Here is a 25,880-nt window from a genome sequence, read left to right on the forward strand (position 1 = left end):
TCTCTCTCTCTCTCTCTCTCTCTGCCCACCCCCCATCCGCTTGCCGTGCACACTCTCACCCTCTCTCTAAATAAGTAAACCTAAAAGAATTTTCATTATAATTTGGAAACTCACGTATATTGTAGGATACAACAACACATTAGTGTTACTAAGTATTAGGATTTTTGCTGCAAAAGATATGTATTTTCTTTTTTTTTAAAACATGTCATTTTTTTTTTGAGAGAGAGATTGTGAGCCAGGGAAGGGGCAGAGAGAGGGAGACATGGAATCCAAAGCAGGCTCTAGGCTCCGAGCTGTCAGCACGGAGCCCGATGTGGGGCTTGAACCCACGAACCGCGAGATCATGACCTGAGCCGAAGTCAGACGCTCAACCGACTGAGCCACCCAGGCGCCCCAGGATATAGATTTTTTATAAAAAAATATTAGCTCCTCAGATTTTCCCTCAGGGCCTGTAGTCGGGAACACACCACACTTACTGCTTGATGTCAGATATGCAGCCTGAAAGGTCCTGAGGGGAGCACACAGAGAGCTGGGGGGCCACCGACTCTCCCGGGCAGGCCTCCCACGGTCACTGGCGACCGTTGGCCCTGGAACCCGACCCCGGGATCCCCACTCACAGGGCTCCCTGGTGGATGGTGGAGTTCAGATCCTGCTTCTGCTGCTGGAGAGCTAGCTGTGTGATCTTGGGCAAGCTGTTTTACTTGTGCTCTGTTTTTCCATCTGAAGGCAGGGAGATTAATAGGACCTCACTCAGACTTCTAGTGTAGGTTAAGATCGGGTTGTGAAGAGAGCTTTCAACCTTCCTCTGCAGTTGTGGTCCTGGGCCAGAGGCATCATCTGGACCTTGTGAGGGGGCAGACACTCAGTCCCCACACACCAACCCTCCGGAGTCAGAATCTGCACTTGAATGAGGCCCCGCCCCCCCCCCCCCCCCCCCTGGCAGGCTGGCGGGTGTCTGCGGTTTTTGAAAGATTGATTTAAAAGATCCCCAGGGAGGCACCTATGACTGCCAGCCACACCCGCTCCCAGGTCTGCTGCGGAGGGGGGTGGGGGGGAGGGGCTCCCCCTCGCCCCGCCCCAGCAAAGAGGTGGACCGAGGGCTGCCCATGTCACGTTATCCTTTTCTACTTTATTACTTCAAATTAACAACCACAATAAAGCTCAAAAAAGTCCAATATTTACACAGGAAAAAAGTACAAAATTCCCCCCAAAGTTCTTCAGTATTTTTTTTTCAGTTTTTTAAATTACAAAGTAATAAAAAGCTTTGCTCTTTAATTAAAAAAAAAAAAAAAAAAAGAAAAAGAAAAAAGGGGAAAAAGAGGTAAATAAATTAGGAAATACACACATGGAGAAAACAAACAAAAAGAAAGTAAAAACAGCTGTTAACTAGGAGTGGAAAAGTCCAGCGCCCAGCCCTGACCCCAGGCTCCTCCTCAAGAGAGGCAGGACCCAGGGACGGTGGGACCCCAGTGGGTGTCAGGACCGGAGAATTCATTTATAACCCAGGAGCCAGATGCTTTCTGGAAGCAGTCTCCACGGATTCTGCCCTAAGACCAGGAAAGTGGGATGGGGCTGCCCCAGGCTGATGACAGTCTCCGGGGTCGGCGGTGGCGAGGACCCGCTGGCCTTCTTGAGGGACGTGGAGGTCGCTGTGTCCTTGTTAGGAGGAGAACAAAACGTTGGCCTGGCAGGTGGGGGGGGGGGGGGGGCACCTGCTGTCCTGGGAGCTACAGATACAGACACACACGCACACAAGGAATCTCAGCCCCCACCACCTTGAGACCCATTCCTCAAAGTCTTCTTGGAGAGGCAAAGAAGGGACCCAAACGCTCAGGGGACGCTGGTAAAAGCCCAACACAGAAACTCGGCCACGGTCACTGCAGGGCGGGAGGGGCTGTGCATGTCTCCTGGGGTCCTGAGGTTCAAGAGCACCCAGTGGGATCTGCCTCCGACCAGCCAAACCATTCCCCCAGCTCCTCAGGCCATCTCTTGATGGCACCGGAGGACCGTCTGCATCTCCAACACAGAGATCTCCCCTCGCGGCTGGTGTCTGTGTTGGCTGGGGCGGGGCCTTGGCGTCTGGCACGCGGAGCCCAGTGCGTGGGGGAGCATTTGGGAGCCTGGAGGTTGTGGACAGTGGCAAATGCGGAGGGACAAGGATCCGCTGTGCTGAAGGTTTCCCATCTTCTTGCCGTTGGCAGGAAAAAAAAAAAAAAAGAAAAGAAAGAAAAGAAAAGAAAAAAAAAAATCAAAGGAACAAAATCCATCGTCGGTTTTACGCTGAGTTTTTTTTTTTCCTTTTTGTTCTTTTGAGTGGTTTTTTCCCCCATCTTTTTGTTGTTGTTGTTTTTTAAAAGAAAATACAGTGAAGACACTAGAAGGAGGAGAAAAGACAGATCAGGCGCATGTCTGCCTCTGGCCACCCATCCGCCAGACCACCTGCAGTTCCTGCGCCCTTGACCTGAGGCTTTGAACGGGACCCTCTTTGGGGCACACAGCGGGTGCTCCACTTTCACAGGAAGAACACAATCTCTCTCCCTCCTCTGTTCTCTTGCTGAGTGGCCACACATCTGCCCCACCCTGCCACGGAAGGACTGGTCCCCGGACCTGAGATCCGACGAAGGTAAGCCCTGTTTTAGGTCCCAGCTCGATCTCTGGAACGAATTTCTGCAGAGCAAATCGTGCCCAGGGCGTCCTGGTGTGAGGCCAAGCTGGCGGAGCCCCCTGAAATGTTCGTAGTCCCCGGGGAGCTGGGACCTTCCCCTCACCCCCAAAGAATCTCCACCTCCCCTTCCCCAAGCCAGGCCCCAGGGCAGAGGCCTGCTGTCCACCACCTGGAGACCACACATGGTCATAAACTCCCATCGAGGTTCACACTGGCCAGAGGGCTTGTGGAGGCCACCGAGCGCCTTCTATTCCAGCACATAGACTCCTAAGTACTCCTAAGTCCCTATTCTAGTGCTTTGTGTGAAAGAAGTGTTTAAAAACAGCCCGAGGGCTGGGACAGGCAGGACTAAAGCCCCAGGGGAGGTCAGGGTTTGGGTCGGGAGACTGTCTCTGCTAGGAACTAACTTTCCGGACAACTTTAGGGCAAAGAGGCGGGCAGGGGAGGCGGGGTGGGCAGACGGATGACCGGCCTAACGGCAAAGAGTTTTCTGGCAGAAGTTAGCTGGTGTGGGCCGGGCCTACTGAGAGCCTGAATCAAGTGGCTTCGAGGTTTTAAATTCTCTTGAGAGCTCTTGGTTTTAGGGGTCCCTGCCACTCCCCCCCCCCCGTACCCCACAACATAGACTCGTCTCCTCCTGGGGCCAGGGGCGTTTCTAGACCTGGCTGGGCTGCATGCACAGCAGATATGGACTCACCTAAGCAAATACTGGTCGGATGGCGGTTCCTCCTCACTTCCCGAGATGGTCAAATGGCACGCTTGTCTTTGGGAGGAGAGGCACAGCGGGGGGAGGACATCAGCTGCTAGTAATGGTAACCTGGCAAATCTCTTCCCATTGTGGAGTTCCACGCACCCCCGGCCCCGGCCCCGGCCCCTGCCCCGGCCCCTGCCCCTGGAGCCAAGGGCAGGGCTGTGCGATCTCAACAACCTTAGGATGTAGCTGCTTTGTAGCCAAGAACACTGGCTAGAGAGGCAAGGCACCAGACTCCCAGCTCGTGGCGCACCGAGCCTCTCCCACGGCAGACAAAAGGACCAGAGCAGGTATCCTGCCCCACTCTGCCAAGACACCTTCCCTGGGCCACGGCGGACTGCCCCTTCCTAACCTTCCCAGTCCAAACATGGTCCTGAGTGAGGCCACCAGACGGGATCTGCCCATCTCTCACACCTGTGTTGACCCTGACCTGAGGGAGGCTTCCTGACGGCAGGGACCACGAGCCCCTGCTCTGTGAGCTCCCCGGCTGCCCACCCAGGCCGGGCCCCGGTAGTGAAGGCAGGATCCCAGCTCCACCACCTGCTGGGGCGACCTACTTCTCTGAGCCTCAGTCTACTTTGGTCAGTGGGGCTAAGCTGACCTCAGAGCGATTAAAGGAAGCCAAGTCCCTGCTCAACAAAAAGGGCTGCTCCAAGGTTATCGGAGCGGGGAGAACAGAAGCCCGAGCCCGGACTCCCTCCAGGCCAAGGCCCCGTGGCGCAGCGGTGAGGTGCAGGAGGACTGCAGAGAGGGCGGCTCACCTGTGAGGCTGAAATCCGGGAGACCTCTTGCCGCCCAGTGAGGTCGGAGGAGGAGACGTTGGCGGGCGCGCCCCTGTGTAGCCTCATGCTCACCTTCCTCTCTCGGTCGACTCGTGAGATCGCTCTGGGAGAAGTATTGCCTAGAGGGTGAGGCGGGGGGTAGCCACCCTCAGTGTCCGGGTCCCTGGGTGCCCCCGGCACCCCCCGGGTCCGGCCCGCCACACAAGGTCCCCGCTCACCGGCTTGCTGGATGCGGGAGGCTGGGGTGGAAGCCACAGGCTCGGCAGCAGGGCGGAGCCGGTTGGTGGTGGCCCCCGTGGGCGGGCCAGGGGGCAGGGCCCGGGTGGCAGACCCCCGGAGCTGCCCCATCCTCTCCTCGCGCTCGTGTTCTCGCCGCTCCCGGTCCACGTCCTCGGGGTTCCGGGCTGCGCCCTGTGGGGAGGAGATGAGACTTGGTCAGCCCCTGTGAGCTCAGGGTGCTCTGAGATCCGGCACTCGCGCAGGGCAGAGCACAGGGAAGGAGGCCAGGCGGGCACCTGGGGGAGACGCAGCTCAGAAACCCTCTGGTCCAACCTCCTCCCCGCCAGGCAGGAAGCCCGAGAAGCCTGGGAATGACCCGCGATCACACAGTACAGAGAAACGAAGCCACACGACCGCCCGGAAGGAGGAGGAAGCTGGGTCTGACAAGCAGAGGGAGGTCACTCTGCCCTGGTCTCATGGGGCCGAAGCAGAGCCGAGAGGGCTAATGCCCCACAAAGACCAAGGGCACTCCTTGGCCCTCCCAACCTGGGCCCCTACTGTGTTCAGAAGCCCTTGGCCCCTCCAGGTTTCCAAACAGAGCAGAGCAGGTGTTCAGAGACCCAGAGAAGGAGTAACAGGCTAGCTGAAGGCAGGGCCAGCACTTGGACCAGGGCGCCAGCCAGGGGATCTTGTCAAAGGCTCTTCTTCCCCTGTCCCTGGACCTGGCAGTGACTTTTGGCAGGTGCTGTGGGGGAGGCCCAGGGACTCACACAGATGCTGCCGGCCCTGGGACAAGACAAGAGCTCAGGGGGAGCTCGAGAAAGAACGGGCTAGATGCCCCATAGAAGAAATAGAGGCCCAACAGGCAGGCTGGGGCAGAAGGGGGAACATGAGCCCCCAGGGCCTGCCCTCCAGCTGCTGCCCCCGCCCAGTGCAGGAGGAAAGGAGAAAGGCCCAGAGAAAAGGAGCCCGGCGTGGGAGCGGCACCCGGCCGCGTTACCTAGTTGGTCCTGGGGTCGTCCACAGGGAAGGGCAGGGGGCTGGCAGGAGGGGGGCGGCATCTGTGGAGAAGAGAGCTGCAGGCTGAGTGGGGGGGCCTGGTCACAGGCCACGGGGTGCAGGCTCCTGCAACCCTGTGTCTCTCCCAGGGAAATGGCCGAGAAGGCCCTGCTGTCCTTGGGAAATGACGGCTGGGGATGGCCGTGGCCTTGAAGCAACTCCAAGAGGTAGGGACTAGGGATCAGAATGATCCCTGAATCCTAGTGAGGAACTGAGGCCCAAGGAGTCCTCATGACCTACGTGGGGTCACAGCTCAGGGTAGAGCCGGGATTTGAATCCAGGCCTCTGCCACCCGGCTCTGCTCTGCGCTCTGCACCCCAGAGGACTTTGTAGGACATTTTAGGGATGCGCATGCCCAGCCCTCCCGCCCACAGGCCTGTGCAGGCAGGCCTGGAACCACCAGGGTTCAACCTCCTGACTCCCAGTCTCCACCCCCTCTCCACTCCCGGGCTCCTGCCCACTCAGTGACAAGCTGGCTGAGAGCAACTCAGCCAGAACGAGAGCAAGCCTGTGAGAAGAACCGCAGCACCGCTCAGGAAACCTCCTGAGGGCAGGCCAGGGATGTGTTCATCCCCTGCCTGGGGGAACTGAGGCTGATGAAGTCAAGTGGTCCCTTCAGAGGGGCACAGCCTTGGGGCGACCGACTGAGCAGAGGGCTGGAGACCCTGCCCTTTGTGACCCCAGCAGTCTCGGGTCAAGGCCAGGCCCGAAGCAGGAGGAGCTATTCTCCACGTTTCCACCTAACCAGTGATGCCTCAAGAAATGCACACCGGGGAGGTTTCTTGGCTTTTATTTGCCCACAGAAAACACAAAAGGTCAACATCAAAGTCACACAAGCATCCAGCCCTGTCGTGTGGACCCCTGTCCTTGGCTATATGGAGTATCCTCCTGGCCTGCTGGTTGGACCTTGGAACACAGCGGCTCTGTGTGCTGAGAGCAGTGTCCCAGGCTCCAGGTATCCAGGGATTCCGGGGCCCTGATGCTGAACGGGGTGGCCACTTCAGGGAGAGAAGCTCTCAGTCAAGGGTAAGATCCTTCCCGTGGCCCTCTGTGCCCAGCACGGTGTCCAGTCTGCAGGTAGGTGCTGGTAATGGCACCGGGGGGCCTGGCCTTGAGGTGAAGGCATGGAAGGTCCCCGTCACAGGTCTGCAGATGCTTCGGCCAAAGGGCAGGTGAAGACGGTCAAGCTCACCATGGTGACGGGGTCAAAGGCGCCCGCTGATCCAGCCCAGGCCGAGTCAGAGATCGGTGCGGAATAAGGCCGCTGGCACCTCTGCTCAGCTTCCGACTCGAGAGCTTGCCTCAAAAGGGACCCCAGGAAGGGCTCAGAGTGGCAGCAGTGAGCGGGGAGGGCGCTCTTGGCCTGGCTTGACGTGAGATGCTGCCAGCCGGATGCTCCCACGAGAGGTTCTGTGAGGAGCCATCTAGAGTAGAGCTTTCTGTGATGACGGGAAGGTTCACGTCTACCTCGCTGGCTATGGTAGCCACTAACCAGCCGCTTGTGGCTCCTGAGGGCTTGAAATGTAGCAAATGCAACCGAGGGACTACATTTTCAGCTTTAGTTTTAATTAATTAAAAACCAGCCACACGGAGCCAGGGGCTACCATATGGCATGGCCCAAGCCTAGACAACGTAAAACCCGTTCTTGGAGCTACACGGAGAGGAAGGGCCAAGCCCATCCCCGAACCAGACCCAGGAATGACTTTCCACAAAGATGAGTGAGTGCCCAGCGTCCAGATGCCTTGAGCAACGCCCTCCGGCGAGAAGAGCTGGCCCCCGGCCACACTCCCGGCTGCAAGGTCTGGGTTGTACGGTGCCCCACTGCCCATCTCCCACCCCTACCCCTCGGGTCCCCTGGCCCGTGAGACCGCCGTTCTCTGCCCGACCTCTGTCGAACTCCTCAGGGAACGGTACCAGGCCACTGCCTGAGACCCAGAGAGAAGAGGGGCGCGAGACCCAGTGCCGACCCCAGCGTCCAAGAGAATAAGGCCTCGCGTCCTGAGCGTCTGGCAGAGCGAGCCGAGGGGATCCGCCACGAAAGGACAGGCACACCAGGATGGAGCGCGGTACAGGTGGGGGGCGTTTAATGAGTTCGGGTTCGATACAGAGGCCACCGTCAGGGTCTTGCTGAAGCCGCTCCCGGAGCCCGTTCCCACCAGGCCCTCCGGGGCGGTGAACATCATCCCTCCTTCAGGCTCTGTTCGTCAGGCAGCTGCTGATTCATCCCCAAGAAGCTCCCGGCAGGGCCTTCTCCACCACCCCCTCTCCACCGCACCCCACCACGCCAAGGGACACCTCCTCAGGCCTGGCCCCGATGGGCTCAGACACACCTGGTGACGTCAGAACTGGGGCCCTGGAGTCCAGACCACGGGCCAGTAGTTTTGGGGGGGCAGCTCCTCCACCTCCTCCACGGGCCTATCTGGAGGGCCCTGGGTGCCCAGGGGCGCCGGGCACCTGGAAGGGACAGAGAGCACAGCAGAGGCTCAGCCTCTTGTGCTTGCCCAGCCAAGCGGTAAATCTTGGAAAGGCCAGGCCTCAGAGGGTCCTTACCAGTAAGAGGGTGGGTACGCGGGCCCGGCACAGGGACAGGGGCGGGGGCAGGGCAGTGCAATAGCTTCGCTGTCACGGGGCTGAGCCTGGCTCGAGGAAGCCCCCTTTTCCAGAAGAGATGTGAAACAAGACACACAATTTCACAGATTCCGGAGCTCCGGGGCATGGCTGGCGCACGCTTCTCCCCACCCTACCCCCAAGACCCTTAAGAGAGGGAGACAGAGCAACCGCCTAGCAACACCCAGGGTCCCATGACCAGGAAGAAAGAAACCACAATGAATGGGTCCAGGCTGGCCAGAGGGGCCACGGTGAAGGCAGCCGCCTGGGACGTGCAGAACAAGAGCAGGGTGGTGTAGGCGACAATGAGGACAGCGGGGGGGCCCGCCAGCGCCACCCACGCCCCACCGAGAGCGCCCAGGAGGGACTCGAGGCCCAGCCAGGTCCTCTTGGGTCTGGTGGGAGGTGGAGCCCTGCCCGGGCCCTGCTGACCGCAGCGGCACGTGCTGTCAGCACAGATGAGGCCAGAGCGGGGGGGCCGCGGGGACTCCAGGACCCCAGCGAGGTCGCTTGCGCTGTCCAGCTCATAGCTCCCGTTTTTCGGGAGCCCCGCCCGCCACTGGGTCACTTTGGCCTCGTGAGTCAGGGCCTTCCCCGTCCAGTCCCCCAAGCCCGCCTTGGCCTCCACGTGACTCACGAATTTGAGCATGTTCCAGTCGAAGACGTAGTCGTAGGAGAAGCCCTGCCTGTGGAAGAGGTTGCGGAAGAGCTGGCGCAGGTAGGAGTAGTCGGGCTTGTCGTCGAACCGCAGCGAGCGGCAGAAGTTGAGGTATGTTGAGAACTCGGCTGGCGGGGGTCACAAGGCACAGAAAAGGTGAGGCCCGGGCTCCCGGGCGGCCCAGCAGCCTGTGTCGTCCCACCCACCCACCGTCCCCACAAATACTTTCAACCTAAGGTGGGGGGGGGGGGGGGGCGGGCGACACACAAGATGGCACCAGAGCAGAACTCTGGGCGTCCGGGTGGCACTAAGACCTGTCCCTGCCCGCGGGCAGAGCCTCCGAAGACTCGATGAGAACCGAGGAGGCGTGTGTTAGGGGCGAGCGTCCCCCCGCGGTGAGCAGGCCCCACAAGGCCTTAGGTCACCGCTCTACCTGCTCCTGCCGACCATTCTGGGAGCCTTGCAGATAGCAGATCAAGAGCTGTCAAGCCCAACGGACAGCCAAGAGCCCAATCAATGGGAACTCCCAACGTGCGCTAAGCCACAGGGGGAAACCTTCCATCTCCTCCTGCCCACAGCAGGGGTGGGGAGAGCCCCTCGTGAGAGAACAGAAAACAGAACGTACACTGGGCTCTGCCCCCGGTTCCTGGCACAGAATTCCTAAGACCCTGGGGAAGCCCTAAACGCTGAGAGCACTAGGAGAATCTTTTGTTCCGGATGAGGCGACTCTGGGCGGGCTCCCGGCGGCTCCTGGATGGATGGGAGCTGGTCACCAGGAAGACCAAGCCACGATTAGAAAGCTTAGAATTTTCACGCCCCATCTCCCCAAACACTTCTCTAGAGGGGAGGGGGCTGGAAATGGAGTCAGTGACTGTTTACGCCTATGTGAGGAAGCCTCCGTAAAAACCCCAACAGTGTGGGGTCTGGGCAGCTTCCAGGTGAACGCATCCACCTACAGGAGGGTGACACACGTTGACTCCCTGGGGACAGAAGCCCCTGTGCTCGGGCCCCTCCCACACCTCACCCTACGAACCCCTTCCTCTGGCTGTTCGTCCACACCCTTCGGCACAGCCTTTAATAAAGTGGTAGACGAGGTAAGTTTCCCGGGCTCCTACGAGCCGCCCTAGCAGATTAATCCCAGCCGAAGAGCAGGGCGTGGGAACCTCAGACACACGGCGCAGGTGGCAACCTGGACTTGTCAGTGGCATCTGAGGTGGGAGGAGGAGGACAGCCCGTGGGATCAAGCCCTGAACCTCCAGGCGGACGGCGGCCGAACGGAGCTGCACTAGAGGACACCCAGCTGGTGTCGCACAGAACGGCTCGAGGGGCGGGTAACACCCCCCACGTTTGGGGAGAAGCGTCAGTAGGGACATGTTCTATGCGGGTAGCAAAGGAGGCTCCCGGGGTAAGGCCGAACTAGCTTTTCCTAACACGCAGCCCTTGCGAGAAGAGGCCGGAGAGGAGGCCCGAGCAGCGACAGGGCGCATGCGATTAACGGTTCTGGCGCGGGGCGGGGGGGGGGGGGGGGGGGCAGCAGCGGTCCGGTGTGGGCTGCGTGGCCTTGTCTTCCCCTCCGAGAGGCCTTCGGGGGTCCCCAGGCTGGCCGCCTCCCCACCTGGGCTACTCACAGGGGTAGCCTTTGCAGAGGACCTCGATGGGCGTCGACATCTTCTTCTCGCTGATGCGCTCGTACTTCTGGCGCTTGGTGGCCGCTTTGAGGCCCTGCCAGGGCAGGGAGCCCAGGTTGAAGTACATGAGCACGTAGCCCAGACTCTCCAGGTCGTCTCGACGGCTTTGCTCTGCATGGAATCGAGGACGGGGTGAGGGGCAGGGTCCGCCCGGGCCGGGATCCCCTCCTCCAGGACACCCTCCTCAACGGGGGGGGCACCACCCCTGCACCCCCTCACGCTCACTTGCTGCAACCCCAACACAAACAGGTGCAGGTTATTAACGCTTCTGCAGAAAAGGGCAGTTTGGGGGCGCATCTGGCTTCGGCTCGGGCCATGATCTCGCGGTTCATGGTCTGAGCTCTCTGCTGTTGGCACGCAGCCTGCTTCAGATCCTTTGTCTCCCTCCCTCTCTCTGTCCCTCCCCAACTCACACACACTCCCCCCCCCCAACCCAAATAAACATTAAAAGAAGAAAAAGGAAAGAAAAGGGCAGTTTCTCCAGCTCAGGTACTTCTTCAATCAGTAACTATATATAACGGGTACCCTGGTACCTCCCCGCCAGCCCACTCTGCGGGCAGGGCACGAGCGTGGCATCACCCAGGGCTGAGGTCAAATCCAGCTTTCGTACCAAGCCGCACAGCCTAAAGCAACCTGTGCTGCACCTGTGAGCCCGCGTTCCCCACACTGTAAAAGGGGACCGTCCCCACCCGTTCTCCAAGGCTGCCGTGGGGATGAAAAAGGCACGTTCAGGCGCTCGCTACGCCACAGTTCTTCTTAAGGGGAAGATCTGACTTTGGGGCAAAAATTGGGGGAACTGGGTGCCTGGGTGGCTCAGTTGGTTAAGCGTCCAACTCTTATTTCAGCTCAGGTCGTGATCCCGCAGTCTGTGAGTTCGAGCCCTGCATCTGGCTCTGCGCTGATGGCACGGAGCCTAGTTGGGATTCAATCTCTCTCTCAAAATAAATAAACTGAAAAAAAGGCCGGGGGGGGGGGGGGGGGGGGATGGTGGTGAGGGTAAATCCAGGCCACAGAAAGCCGGGGTCCCGGCCAGCAGCCCATGGGTGCACACTGCTCTCGGGCCTCGGACACTCACCGATGCCCAGATGGGTGTTGATGGAGGCATAGCGGGCAGTGCCAGTCAAGTTCTTGTTTTCCCGGTAGGGGATGTGCTGGTGGGTGCGGGCGTCCCGGTATTTCTTGGCCAGGCCAAAGTCGATGATGTACACCAGGTTGCCCTTCTTCCCCAACCCCATGAGGAAGTTGTCGGGCTTGACGTCGCGGTGTATGAAGTTCTTGGAGTGGATGTACTCGATGCGGCTGATCTGGGGAGGGGACAGCAAATCATTCAGCAAGCGGTCCACGGAAGGGCCTTCGCCAAGCACTCTGCGCCAGGCCCTGGATCGGGGGCGGAGGACTGGGGTGGCAGGGACGGAAAACACATCCATGGTCCCTGCCCCGGGTAGGGGAGAAAGATCTGTCTGCAACTATGTAAGACGATTTCCAGGGGCAAGTCAGAGAAGGCTTCCTGGAGGAAGTGATACAGAAATTCTGAAAGAGGAGTTCACCGAGGTTGTTGTGAGATGGGGAAAGAGAGCAAGATAGGAAATGAAACCTGGAAAGGCATCTGGGCCCCCATGGAAGCCTTTGCTGCCGGAAGCCAGAGTCAGAGAAGCATTTCGAAGGGTGTTCTGGCAACCAAATTACGGGGGAAGGGGGGAGAGGGAGAAGAGCCAATGAAGCCTCGACAATGGTGACAGAGATGGAGTCTAAAAGACAGGATTTGTCCCCCAGCTTGCAAAGGACACCCAAGTCAGGCAGACACAGACTCTTCTCTTCCTTTAAACATCAGGTCAGAAAAGTAAGTTGACTTATATGCGTACGATACACCCTCTGGCTAGTCAGTCCCCTTTCTGGACCTCAGGCTTCTGAAAATCCACAGCTTCGCTTGGCACGGCTGAGTATTTCCTAAGCCTTTATTGAGTGTCACATCCCGTGAGAACCTGACGACTCTCCTCTGCACACACACATTTAGACCAAAATTGCAGGTGCCTGCAGACTTTCTATAGGTCAGCCGCAGACCCTGACCCCTGCCTAATAAGAGGTCTGCGTATCATTCCGGGTCCAACATTGTAGCTTTTGAGGCACCTGGCTGGCTTACTCAGCAGAGTGTGCGACTCTTGATCTCAGCGTCGTGAGTTTGAGCCCCACGTTGGGCACAGAGCTAATGTAAATATAAAATAAGAGTCCAAAATTCTGTGCTTTTATATTTTTAAAGAGTTTTCCGCCCCTGAGTTTAACAGGGCGTCAGGACCCAAGGAGAGCTCATCAGGAGGCATCTGCTCTGGTCCAGGCACCGTGTGGAGTCCCATTTGACCCCACAACGAACAACCCAGCAAAGGGGAGACTCTCATCTGAGACGACTGAGGCTCCGAGAGGCTTAGCGGTCTCCTACAGTCACCACAGCGGGGCGGGACCCAGGTCTGTATGCTCACTAGTTTTAGAATCACCGGAGAGCAGGTCCTACCCCAAGAGCCCAACCCAGGATTTCTGGAGTGGGACCGGGAATCTGCATTTAACCCCTTCCTCCATTCTATAGCCAATGGTCAAGGACCTCTGGTCCCGGTCCAGGAACCAAGCCTGTCCTATGGCCCTGTCACTGCCTCCCGCTGTGGCAGCCTCCAGAGGCAGCAGGCAGAGCTGGCACCCTGTGCCCAGTGGCATGGTGGGGACGCAGCGGTTGGAAGGGCAGCTGCAAGCCCAGCAGAGCCCACAGTCCCTGGCTTGGGAGGGGAGGTGGGGGCTCACCATCTGGTCGGCCAGGAGCAGCACCGTCTTGAGGCTGAACTTGCGGGAGCAGAAGTTGAAGAGGTCCTCCAGGCTGGGCCCCAGCAGCTCCATGACCATCACGTTGTAGTCACCTTCGGCTCCACACCACTTGATGGACGGGATTCCCACTGAGGGCCAGAGTGGGGGGGGGGGGGGGCGTCAGGGTAGGCCCTCCTGTGAACGTGTGCGCATATTCATGCACAGTTCCTCACGCTCCGCCCCCAGGCCCCTACAGCTCTCACCTCCCCCCTGCATCATCTTGTAGAACTTGCTCTCGATGTGCAGCTGCGGGTGCTTCGTTTTCACACACTCTAGCTTGATGGCAACTTCTTCACCAGAGGCGATGTTGGCACCTGCCAGGGGCGGGGGAGGAGCACAAGGGACCTGGGTCATGCTGGGCCAGGCAGGTGGCCCCGGGCCAGGGCTAACTCGTGTTTGCCCCGGAGCAGTTCAGCACCCCTTGGGGGAGGCCGGAATGGTGGCAAAGGGCCCGGCACCGCATCCAAGGGAAGTGGAGGGGCTGCGGGCACAGGGCAGGAACCAGCCCAGCTTAGGCGACTGCAGAGAGCAAGAAGGGCAGCACGTGTGAGGGGAGGGATGGGAAGAACTACAGACATGTCACAGAGCCACAGGCCGGCGCAGCGGGAAGGCCAGATGTAAAGGGAGACGTGTCACGTAAAAGGAATTTTATCCTGGTGAATGGGAGCCACTGAGCCGGAGAGGAGTGAGGTCAGTGGGATGTCAGTGTGGGAAGGAGAGAAGGGGGTAGGGCAAGGCTCTGTCTCAACAAAGACCCACATCCAAATTGTGCCTTGCCTCAGTTTCCCCAGCTCCAATACTGAGTGGACTGAGCTAGAGGTCTGGGGGCTAGACTTGAGAGATGGGCCGGCTATAACCGTAGCTGCAACCACTGAAACAGTGTAGTCTTAACACACAAACCGAGCAGAAAGTCCAGAGGAGAACGCTACCACGAGAAGAATTTAGGGTGAGGGAAGGTCTGAGTCTCAAGTCAGGGGAAAGGACGAGGCTCTGTAATAAGGGTCCTTGGAACAGCTGGCTGCATAGTTTACACCACACACCAGGAGAAAGCCCCAGTGAAGCAAAAGTGTGTAGAAAAAGAAAAAGGTGAGGGGTATAGGTGAGCATAGCCACTTGGCCCCCCCCCCTTGTTTTCAAGTTTATTTTGAGAGGGGAGGAACGAGAGAATCCCAAGCAGGCTCCTGGCTGTCAGCGTAGAGCCTGAGGTGGGGCTTGAACTCACAAATCATGAGATCACCGTCTGAACTGAAATCAAGAGCCAGATGCTCAAGTGACTGAGCCACCAGGGCGCCCCGGCCTTTTTTTTTTTTTTTTTAATTTTTTAGAAACATTTTAATTTATTTTTGAGAGATAGAGACAGAGCGTGAGCAGGGGAGGGGTAGAGACAGAGGGAAACACAGAATCCGAAGCAGGCTCCAGGCTCTGAGCTATCAGCACAGAGCCCACGTGGGGCTGGAACCCACAAACCATGAGATCATGACCTCAGCCAAAGTTGGACGCTTAACCAACTGAGCCACCCAGGCGCCCCCCCCCCCCATTTTTATTTATTTATTTATTTTTTTTAACGTTTATTTATTTTTGAGACAGAGAGAGACAGAGCATGAATGGGGGAGGGTCAGAGAGAGAGGGAGACACAGAATCTGAAACAGGCTCCAGGCTCTGAGCTGTCAGCACAGAGCCCGACGCGGGGCTCGAACTCACGAACAGCGAGATCATGACCTGAGCCGAAGTCAGACGCTTAACCGACTGAGCCACCCAGGCGCCCCATCCCCATTTTTTTTTTTTTTTTTTTTTTTTTAATTTTTTTTTCAACGTTTATTTTTTTATTTTTTTTGGGACAGAGAGAGACAGAGCATGAACGGGGGAGGGACAGAGAGAGAGGGAGACACAGAATCGGAAACAGGCTCCAGGCTCCGAGCCATCAGCCCAGAGCCCGATGCGGGGCTCGAACTCACGGACCGTGAGATCGTGACCTGGCTGAAGTCGGACGCTTAACCGACTGCGCCACCCAGGCGCCCCTCCATTTTTTTTTTAAAGTAATCTTTATACCCAATGTGGGGCTTGAACTCATGACCCTGAGATCGAGAGCTGTATGCTCTACCGACTCAACCAGCCAGGCACCCAAGCATAGCCACTTTGAAAACCAGGTTGACATTTCTTTATCTAGTAAAGCTGAACACACACAAACCCTCGCCCAAGCAAGCCCACTCCTGAGTGTGTGCCCTCCAGAAACATGGGAGCCCCCAGGAGGACAAGAATGTGCACACCACCAAACCAGCCACAGGTCCAACCTCAGAACGGCCAAGTCAGGACGCAGTCTCAGAGCGAGGGATGCCGCAGGGCTGTGCAGAGGAAAGGTTGGCGGGCGGCTCCCGGCATCTTCGCACTCAGTACAAGGCAGCAAGGGGCGGCACCATTCACAGGAACCCAACGTGAACACAACCCAGTGCCCAGCACCGAACCCGTGGACACACTGAATGCATCTCTCCACGCGGTGGGATGTTAACCCGCCCAAAAGGGGACGAAGGACGGACTCACGCTGCAACGCTAATGAACCTTACAAACACGCTATGTGAAGAAGCCAGACGCAAAAGCGTAAATATTGCATGATTCCGTGATCGGAAATGTCCAGAAGAGGTCCATCTGCGGAGACAGGAAGTAGATTGGTGCCTGCCAGGGGTCGGGGGAGGGGGAAAGAGGGAGTACCTACTTAATGGGTACAGGGTTTTCTTTTGGGGTGATGAAAATGTTTCGGGACTAGGTAGGAATGGTGGTTGCAGGACGACACCGGGAACGTCCCGCAGGCCACTTAACTGTGTACTTTAAAAACGGTTAATTTTGTTATGTGCATTTCACCTCAACTGAAGAGAAAAAAGAGGAAGACAGAACAAGGCAGGCACAGTTCAAAACGTGCAGTGCTGAGCAGTGTCAGGGCTAGGGATACAAACGTGATAAAACTCTTTCGCAAGAGGGAACGATCTCAATCGTCAGTGGTTCGCTCTGTGAGGGGAAAGCAGAGGAGGCGATACAGTGGGGTGCCAGGGGCCTGCAAGATGACAGGCGCGTCCTCCCCCGAGGGGAAGGGTGCCCAACACCATGCATATCTGTTGTACGTATTCCTTTGTGCCTACTCGACACTTAATAAAAAGAAAACGTCGAGGGGCGCCTGGCGGGCTCAGTCAGTGGAGCATGTGACTCTTGATCTCGCGGTTGTAAGTTCAAGCCCCACTTCGGGTGTAGAGATTACTTAAAAACAAAAAAAAAAATCTTAAAAAGTTAAAAAAAAAAGAAAAGAAAACAATGAGACGTTAGAGGAATAGAAGAGAGAACTGCCTTCTAACTTTGGGGTAGGCAAGCCTTTTAATCCCTGATTTAAAATCCGAAGGCCATTAAAAAAAAAGGGGGGGGGCTCTGTCCCATCCAGAAAGGGAATCCCTTCTCTGTGGCAAAAACACCAGCAACAAAGTCCTAAGAAATACATACTTGCAATTCTTCGCAGCGGCAAAGAGCTGGTGGCCCTACTACGTTAACGAGCTCCTACGTATCAGTAGGAAAAAGACTCAAGGCTCAAAGGAAATAGTGTAAAGAATCTGAACACACAGTTGGAGAGGAGGAAATCATTCATATAAAAATGGCGTACTCTCATGAAAAGATGCTCAGCCCCCTTATGAGAGAAACGCATGTGGTCCTGAAAAAGCACTCCCACCTGTGACTGGTGGCAATGCCACAACAGTAAGACGCGGGTGCTGTCCCGGCAGAGCTGTGGGGCGGTGGGCACTGTGCCCCAGGCGCGTCCCCGCTCCCGCTTCGGGACTGCACGCCACACCCTGGCGAGTGCAAAAGAGGCCCGGGACGAGGCTGTCCGTGGTGAGCTGTTTCCAACAACAAAACGTGGACACAGCCCAGATGGCCATCATTCTGGCGACGGGTTAAAGAAAGAAGGGCCCACCAAGAACCCAGAATACAATGGAAAAAGAATGAGGAAGCTCTCTCTGTGCCCAAGCCGACAGATCTCAAAGATACAGGAAGTGAAAAAGCAAAGTGCAGAGTAGTATGTATTCTCTGCTCTTTCCAGTTTGAAAACAAACAAACAAAGAAAGGTGGGGAAATCGTCCCGATCTGTGTTTGGTTGTATCTACGTAAGAAAACACTGCAAAGAAGCGTGAGAAACCAGTAAGGACCCGGGAGGGCTACAGGGCTCCGCCGACCCCTAGCCCCGGAAGGGTGAAGGGACACCGCACTGGATACCAGGTTCCTCGTGGTCACTTTTTCCCAACACCTGTGTTGGAACAGAATTCACACACTTCCAATCACTTCCGAAGTATACAATGCAGTGGTTTTTTAGCATATTCACAAGTTCACCCCAAACACCAGTACCCCTCAGTACTCGCTCCGCATCTCCCCCAAACCCCAGCTCTGGGCAAAACCACTCATCTCCTTTGTGTCTATGGATGTGCCTATTCTGGACGTTTCGTGTAAGTGAAATCACACGATGTGCGATCTTTTGTGACTGGCTTCTTTCACGTAGCATGCTTTTGTGTTTTGGTTTTGGGTTTTGTGTCGTTTCATTTTTGAACCACGTAAAATGAAACTAAAATGAAAAAGAACACAGAGGACCAAATCCAGGGAGCCACGGGGGAAAAAGTACTTTGCAAACTGTAAAGCGCTTCTGGCATAGCAACAGTCATTGCCGGGGAGAGCCACACACGTGTCTCGGGGACAGTAAGGTCGTGGCACAGGAGAGGGTGTTTTGAGTGCCTGGCACGCAGTAAGTGCTCAACAAAAGTTGGGTTTGGTAAGTACCGGCCCCTGGGCTTCAGAGGTGAGCCCACAGAGGTCCTAACCACGCGCAGGCCAGTGGGAGGAAAGGCCGCGAGGGCTCCCGATGCATGAGCGGGACTGTGCCAGAGGGAGGTCACAGCACCTGCGAAGGCCAGACGGGAGTGGGGTGCAGCAAACTCTGAGTCGTTTGGTGCAGCCAGAGCTGGAGGTAGCTGAAGAAGACACGGGAAGAGGTGAGCAAGGGAGAGATCAGAAGGGTCTCAAATGCCAGGCTAAGATCCCGGCCATGAGCCTGAGACTCTGCAGGCCGGGTATGAATGCCTTACTACAGGCTTTCTCGGCCTTCCCACTGGCACCCGAGGCCCAGCAGTTCTTTGCTGTGGGGACCGTCCTGTGCTTTGCTGTGCCGTCAGCAGCATCTCTGACCTCCACCCACCAGCTGCCAGCAGTACCCTCCTCTTCCCTGAGTTGAAACGATCAAAAATGTCCCCAGATCTTGCCAAATGTCTCCTGTGGGACACATAAATCTGTACTCCCCCCCCCGGCCTCGTTCGGACCCACCGCCATATTAGAAAGGACTGGAAGGGCATGTGAGGGGCGAGGGAGCCCCAGAAGGAGCCGCTCCAACTAACTGTCCAGGCAAGAGCTGACTGTGGTCCCAGCCAGGCAGGAGGCAGAGACCTTGACACTTTGGAAGTGGGGCCTCTTATGATTCAGCAGATGTGTGCAGGGGGGAGAGGGGGAGAGGGGAAGGAGCCCTTTCTTCCTTTGAACTCTCCTGCAGTCCCGCGAGGACTGTTTGTATCTCTCCTTGACAGCCACAGAAACTAAAACACCAAAGGTCAAAGACTAAATGCCACGCTCGCTTCCCCAGGACACGGACCTCGCTCCTAGGCCAAGGCTTCATGTCCCTGCAGAATGCTGGAAAGCCACCACAGCTGCCTGCCCCCAGAGGCTCCCACCACCACAAGGCCCCTTTTGCTGCCTCTGGGTTCTATCAGGAAGCTGCAAGCCTTGTTGTCTCTGAGCTTCCTTCGTTCTGCCACTGAGGCTCAGTAAGGTGACGTAACTGGCCCGAGGTCATAGGTCTAGCTGGGGGCAGAGCCAGGATTTAAATGTTAGTCCCCAAAGACTCTTTTTTCTTCTCTACTCCAACTGTCTAGCAGCTCAGTCGTTCAATCGACAGACACATACACAGTGAGCCCTGGACCACTGAGGCAGCCCTGCCCTGGATGAACACCGCTCACCTTCTGTGGGGGCAATGGAGGAGAATTCTAAGTGAAGAGTGCCAGAGCAGGGGTGGTGGAGGTGACCCAGCAGTTGGATACAGTGGCCCTGTTGGGGGATGGGCCAGTCTGGAAAACAAACTTGGGACATGGAGAAGGGCTTGGAGCCGGCCCGCCCTAGGATCTGGGGCCTGGGGAAGTCCTGGGTGGGGAGAGGGGGTGACCAACCTCACGTGGGGGCTCATTCTCCCCAGCACAGACTCACGTATATAATCAGGGACCTGGCTGGACTGGAAGTGCAGAAGAAAGCACCCCAACAACCACCTGTTGGGGAGCACTGTCCCCTCGCCATTGAGAACCGAGGAGCAGAGACTAAGAGGCACAGGGAGTTCTCAAGGGCGCACAGCCAGTGGTGGTAGAGTGGGCACAGTCTCGGCCACTTCTGGACCCCGTGTAGCTGACCTGAGGCCCTGACAAAGCTGGTCCCACTCTCCTGGTTGTCCCCTTATGATACTTGGAGACGGGACCGGAAGAGAAGCTGCAGGCCTCGAAGCCATATCCACAAAGCACTCGCCTTCGGGTGATCCTGGAAAGCAGGGCCCGGAGGCCGCACCCAACCCCACCTGCAGAGGCCATCTGGAGTCAGGCCCTGGCACAGGCACCAGCGACAAGAATGCAGCCAGAGCTCTGAACAAAGGGAGCCAGCGAGGCCAGCCGGGGAGGCCCTACAATCGCCACTGTCCCCACACTAGCAGGAGCCCAGGAATGAGCAGGACGCGGCGTCATGCCAGGACCCCCTCGGCCTGAGCACCCAGCAAAGGCTGGACAGGGCAGCTGCTCAGGGCAGAACGGGCTCCCCACCTCCACTCAGGCCGAAGGGGACCCAAACCCTTTGGACAGTAGCAAATCCCAAAAAAGACGGAGGGCTGGGGGGGGGGGGGGTGGGGGGCAACATAAAAGCACTACCGCTGGGCCGACACGTGCGGGCGTTGTGCACACTCTGATCTCGTGACTTCTCACCACCCTGCGGGCCTCATGACCCCGTTTTACTGACAGGGGAGCCAAGGCTGGCAGAGGTCATCACCTGTTCAAGGGCATACGAGAAGCACCCTGGTAGAGTTTACATCAGGGCCTGTCCAAAGAGAAGCAAAGCTGGGTCTGGTTTTTAAAATAAACTAGATAAACAGGAAGTCCTGCCCCCAGGGAGGTCCCACCACATGGACCAGGGACACTAGCTTTCTGAAATGACCTTGGCCTGCCTCTCCCCATTCTGTTCCTTCTGCAAAGAGAAGGCCCTGGATTGGATGCTTCCTAGAAGCAGATGTGCACATGGGCCAAAAACTACTCCCCGTGCCTTTTGCTCTTGGTCAGCCAGGCCTCAACATCACACAAACTTCCCGTATGGGGACACTGAGGCACAGAGCAGCCACACGACTTTCCTGCAACTGCACAAAGCCAGGTCTGGAACTCGGGTCTGTCTGACGTCTTCCCCTCATGTTCTGTCACACCCTCTCGCTCATGTGGGGTATAAAGACTGCCTTTTCTAGTGTTCAAGAGAAACCCTGGGTGGCCAATTTGATGGTACTGCACCTGCTTCTTGATGTGTGCGGAAGGGACAGCACGGCTCTAGAGGCTGCTGCTGTGCGGGGCGACCACATTCAACTAGGACCCTGCCCAGAACCAACTACGTGCTCAGAGAACGTCCCCTCCCTGTCCCCTCCGATGGGGGAGGCAGCAGCTCACCAAGAAGGAGTCCGTACCCCAAGAGGGCAGAGACCCAGACCACTGGGTGAGAGAAACCCCCTCCTCCCCAAGTTCAGAACCAATGAGCACAGCACACTGCCTTGATGCTTTTCTCTGCCCGGGACAGAAATTATTTACCTTGCTTTTCCAAGGAAGAAAAGAGGGACAGGAATGAGGATAAACCCCAGGGGCTGGCCACCCTGCTCTAACAACTCCCATTCAAGGTTACCCACACAGTATCTCCCCTCCAGACCCTTTTCTGCCAGGTCAGGGAACGGGGTGAGCGATTCGTTTCAAATGACAACACGGGAACAAACTCAGACTTTCAACAGGAAGCACATCCGGAGAGAAAGATCCAGAACGCTATGGCCAGACCCCTACCCCCCACCCTCACCCAGAGGTTACTGGGAGAGCCTGCGTCATTGTCATTCCGAAGCCCGCCTGGGCTGAATTCCAGGGGGCCCCCCAAGCAGAGGGAGGGGGCCCAGGCCTCCTCTGCCTATTAGCATCCTTCTCCCAGGAGGCAAGAAACAGGGGTGCTACCCCAGCCTGGCCTTTCCCACGCCCAGCTGGAGACCCAGGTCACCTGCAGCTGGAAACCAGAGCTAAAAATACCCTCTTCTGCCCAGCCTGCAGCAGGTGGGCACCCCACCCCACCCTGACTGCGTGAGGAGCCCCCTGGCCTGCCTCCCCCACAACCTGCTGCTTCCCTCCTTACCTGGGATGGCCCTGGGGACAAAATGGCCCAAACATGCCACGGGAGGCCTGAAGCCAAGTTCTGGCTTCAGAGCCTGAAGACCTGCCACATTCCCTCCTGCTTGTCCCCGGCGCTGTCCCCAGGGCCCCAAAACCACTAGGCCGGAACCAGAGACACTTACCCAGGTAGATGTCTCCAAAGGACCCACTCCCGATCTTCCGTCCCAGGCGGTACTTGTTCCCCACACGCAGCTCCATGACTCACTCTCGCTGCAGAGGGAAGCAGAGACACACGGGTCAGGGAAGCGGGGAGCCGGGAAGGGAGCCTAGGCCGCTGGACCCCACCACATCCCCCACCAAAGGCCAGGGAAAGACCCAAGGAACTCGGGAGACCAACATTCTCCCTCCCACTGTACAGGAAGAGATTTGGCCTGGCTTTGCCCGAGGGCATCCAGGTGCCAGGTGGCCTGATGGCCTCCACATGTGAGCAATAGCGGAGGCGGGCTGAGAACACATGTCAGGGTGGCCGGGCAGAAGGCGGAATTGGAGATAAGGCCCGGGAGGAAAGAGCCAAGCAAGCATCTCCCCGGGGGACACTCATCTGGGGACCCTCCAATAAGAGCCTCTCAGGTGCGGGCCAGTCACAAAGGGCCAAGACCCTGAAAGGAAAATCAAAGACAAAGGGAGTGATGGGGGGGCACAGGAGCTGCTCGTTCTGGGGGTGCTACCATGGCAACCACCGGCAAGTTCCAACCTCCAGGGACGGAAGGACAAGGTGAACCCTAACCCCGGCCCCCACCCCTAACCTTCTCTGCTTCTAGTGCCAGGAACTGGACACGAGGCCTCCACGGCCTGGCCTGGTCTTTCCAGAGGCCAGAACTTGCCAGTGTGCGGCGTGCCCTGCTGGAGAGGGGCCTCCTCCCCAACCCAGGGGGCAGCCAGGAAAGGGGGCCGCCAGAACACCCAGTCACCTCCCTCTCCCACAACACCAAGCACCTCACACAGGTCTCGCTGCACGTATTTTTGGGGATGGACAGTTTGGGGTTGGCTTCCTTCAAGACTAGAAGGAGGGTCTCCCCAGAGGGCCCCACAGAGCAACTGAGGCAACCAAAGCCAGGTTTTTAGCCACTGGCCTCTGGGGTGGGAGGAGAGGTCTGAGGGAAGGATGCTGATGTGAGCAGCTCCCCTCCTTCCTGTGCCCCATCCTGTGCCCAAGCCCATGAGACATCAGGGGCCACCCTGGTGGGGATCCCTGTGCCCTCCAGGATCCTGGCCTGCAGAAGAAGAAACTCAAAGGCCAGGAGATGGTTTCTACAGTTAGGGGAGAGGGGATGGTGAACTATCAAATGGGGAGAAAGACGGGGGATCCCTAACGTCTCAGAGTGTTCATGTGGGGGGGGGTCTCCCTTTGCAGACAGGGAACTAGGGAGGCCACATCACCTGCCCCACACTCCACAGCAGCAACTTGGTGGCAGTCTCCTCACCTCGGACCCAGACAGGGTTCCCGCTGCCCCACCTGACACAATCAGGACTGATTTCCTGCCAGGCCTGGGAAGCAAAGCAGGAAGACAGAAAAGCAGCTGTATGTACCAGGCACAGCAGCCCTGCCTCTCCTATGCCAAACGCTATCCCCAAAGCCAGACCCACCTGGGAGGGGAGATGGGCGAGATCTAGTTCACAGATGGCCAGGCTGGAGCTCTCTGGCCCCGCAGAGGCCAGAAGCCGACAGCTCCTGCCCAGGACACACATCCAGCCCTGGCACCTCACTCCCAGGGAGCCGCCACTGGCCCTTCCCCCGGTGGCCACAAGGAAGTAGCCTCCACCCCATGCCAGCCAAACTCTGGGCTCTCAACCAAGGGCCTCTGCCCACACGCCTGGCCAGTCCCGGCTGAGGTGCCGCGGCTGCCAGCGGAACACTCTCCCACATTTGCAGAAAACTCACATTTCACAGACACACCGACCTGTGTGTACCCACCAAAGGAAGAAAGAAAAGCAGACGCACACCGTGAGCCGCACAGAGGGGGAGGGGACGGGGGGGGGGGGTCACGGGTGTGTACATACACGAACACTGCTCCCCAAGCCCGTTTTCCCCCAACGCCAATTCAGAGACCACACATGGCAGCCAGGAAAGCCGCAGGTTAGGAGAGAAACATAAATATACCCGCATCCTATATTACATAAATACCCACGCCAGGTTATATAAATACCCGCGCCCTCCGTCTGGGTGTCTTACATAAATTACATAAATACACTGCACATGACCCCCCAGCCCCTCCCCACTCACCGGGCTGTGGGCAGAGAAGGGAAGAAGAGAGGGTGCAAACGACAGCCCTGCAGGAAACCACGGCTGGGCGCTAGCCACCCAGACCCGGGGCGGGGGGCAGGGCCCCAGAGAGAGCCTAGACTGTCCCAGCACTGTCCCCTAAAAAGCCGCCCGGAGGAAAGGAGAAAGGATAGAGTCAGGAAAAGGAGAAGCTTTCCAGTTCTTTGCCGATTCTCCCATGGTGGGGGGGGTGGGGGGTGGAAAAAACGAAGTGAAAAAGAAAAAAAAAAAAAAAAAAGCAGACGCAAATCCGGAGTTTCAGCGGGTTAAAAAAAAATTACACAAACTACCAAGCAGCAGAGCACATGGACAGTTTTCTTACTCTCTGATACCCCCTCACCCCCAGCCAGAGCCCTTATCACTGGACCATTAAAATAAAAATTGGAGGGACGCTCTAGACAGTAAGGCAAAGGAGCCCCCAAACAGGCATTCGCTGGGCGTAACTTCAGACACTCTGGATCCCCGTCTCCCCAGATCCTTCTCCCTGAGGAAGGCTGTGCCCAGGAAGGTTGTGCTGAGAACACAAGCAAGAGAACTAAGGGAAAAGTTGGGGAGGGGGCTCACCCCACTTTGAGTTTGGGCGTGAAGAGGAGCTTGGGAATCCTCTCTCTAGAGAGACCCGGACAAAACATAGTTTGTGTCCACGGAGACTCGCAAAACACGGATTTCTCCCAGCAGAAACGGGAGAATGCGATCTGATAAATAACCCCCACCCCTTTCTTTCTCTCCACAAAGGAAAACAGAATCTGTGGCTGAGTGACCACACACCCCATCACCTCAGGGCCCCCAGGCGCCCCCCCCCAGCACCCCCATCCGACACACGGGAGCAGCCTTGCTGACCCCCAGGTCCGGGGCCCCGAGCCGGGAGAGAAGGGGGGAGGCGCTGCTGATTGTCCAGCGAAACACACAGAAGCCCAGGGTTTGGCCGAGAAGCCCGAATCAACAGTATCAACAGTCTAGGGTGGCCCCAGCACCCTAGTCCCGGACCTCCCCCTCCCCCCCGCAGCGTCCCCCCAATCCCAGCCCGGGGTGGCCTCTCGGCCGGCTGGGGCCTTGAAGGGTCCAGCTGGGGGAGGGGGAGGCGGGCCAGACTGGGGGGGCCTCCCCCGGTTAAGCCTGCAAAATAATAGTCACCCTCCTCCTCCTCGTCCCCAGCCGCGCCTTTGTCCTCGCCGGGCCGAGCGGGCGGCGCCCGGGCTGCCCCCCCTCCCCGTACCCGAGTGCGAACGCGCGTGTGTCCGCCCTCCCCTCCCCTCCCTCTCGCGCAAAAACAAAGAGGCGGAGGGAGCCCCGTTTCCCCCCGGGTTTGCGCCCCTCCGCGGGCCCGCGGCCCCCCAATATTTACCCCGCCGGGAAGGCGCCGGTACCGGGCCGCTGCTCTGGGGGCTGCCGCGGGCGGGGGCGGCCCGCCGGGGCGGATGCCGGAGGATTCGCGGAGCCGCCCGGCGCGCCAGCCTCTCCCGGCCCAGCCGCCGCCGCCGCCGCCGCCGCCGCCGCGCTCCGCTCCGCTCGGCCCCGGCCGGGCTCTGGCTCTAGGTTCTCGCCGCCGCCGCCGCCGCCACCTCCCTCCTCCGGGCCCTCCTGCCCGCCCGCCCCCGCCGCCGGCTCGCGCGCTCCCGGCCGGCGCGCGCCCGCCGGCTCCCATTGAGCCCCGGGCCCGACCGCTGATGTCATCCCCGGCCCGCCGCCGCCGCCCCGGAGGATTTAAAGGGCCCGCGCCCTCGGCTCCCGGGGACGCTGGTGGGGGGAGGGGGGGCGCGGCAGGGAAACACAGTCCCCCAGCCTGGCGAGGAGCGCGTTGCGGGAAGGCGGTCTTACGTGTGGGGCCGGGGAA

The 25,880-nt window shown here is 58.2% G+C and overlaps 1 protein-coding gene across 8 annotated transcripts; it reads right to left on the reverse strand.

Annotated features, from left to right (window-relative positions):
- Positions 1-1,109: 1,109 nt before the first annotated feature.
- CSNK1E (casein kinase 1 epsilon) lies at positions 1,110-25,662 on the reverse strand. Of its 8 annotated transcripts, none has more exons than XM_060656352.3 (12): positions 25,392-25,659; positions 21,906-21,993; positions 13,480-13,590; positions 13,217-13,365; positions 11,505-11,733; positions 10,370-10,540; positions 8,721-8,869; positions 5,418-5,478; positions 4,417-4,609; positions 4,178-4,317; positions 3,363-3,428; positions 1,110-2,184 (listed from the first exon to the last, which is right to left on the reverse strand). In XM_060656352.3, exons 2-11 carry the CDS (start codon positions 21,979-21,981, stop codon positions 3,412-3,414), a joined length of 1,296 nt encoding a protein of 431 aa, XP_060512335.2. In that variant the 5' UTR covers positions 21,982-21,993; positions 25,392-25,659; the 3' UTR covers positions 1,110-2,184; positions 3,363-3,411. The 8 variants fall into 8 exon arrangements, with proteins under 8 accessions (XP_060512335.2, XP_060512334.2, XP_060512338.2 ...); XM_060656351.3 differs by having other exon boundaries at positions 1,110-2,374; XM_060656353.3 differs by lacking the exon at positions 1,110-2,184 and adding an exon at positions 2,422-2,667.
- Positions 25,663-25,880: the final 218 nt, after the last annotated feature.

This window comes from Panthera onca, chromosome B4 (genome assembly GCF_046562875.1).
Source record: "Panthera onca isolate mPanOnc1 chromosome B4, mPanOnc1 haplotype 2, whole genome shotgun sequence".
Lineage (NCBI taxonomy): Eukaryota > Metazoa > Chordata > Mammalia > Carnivora > Felidae > Panthera > Panthera onca.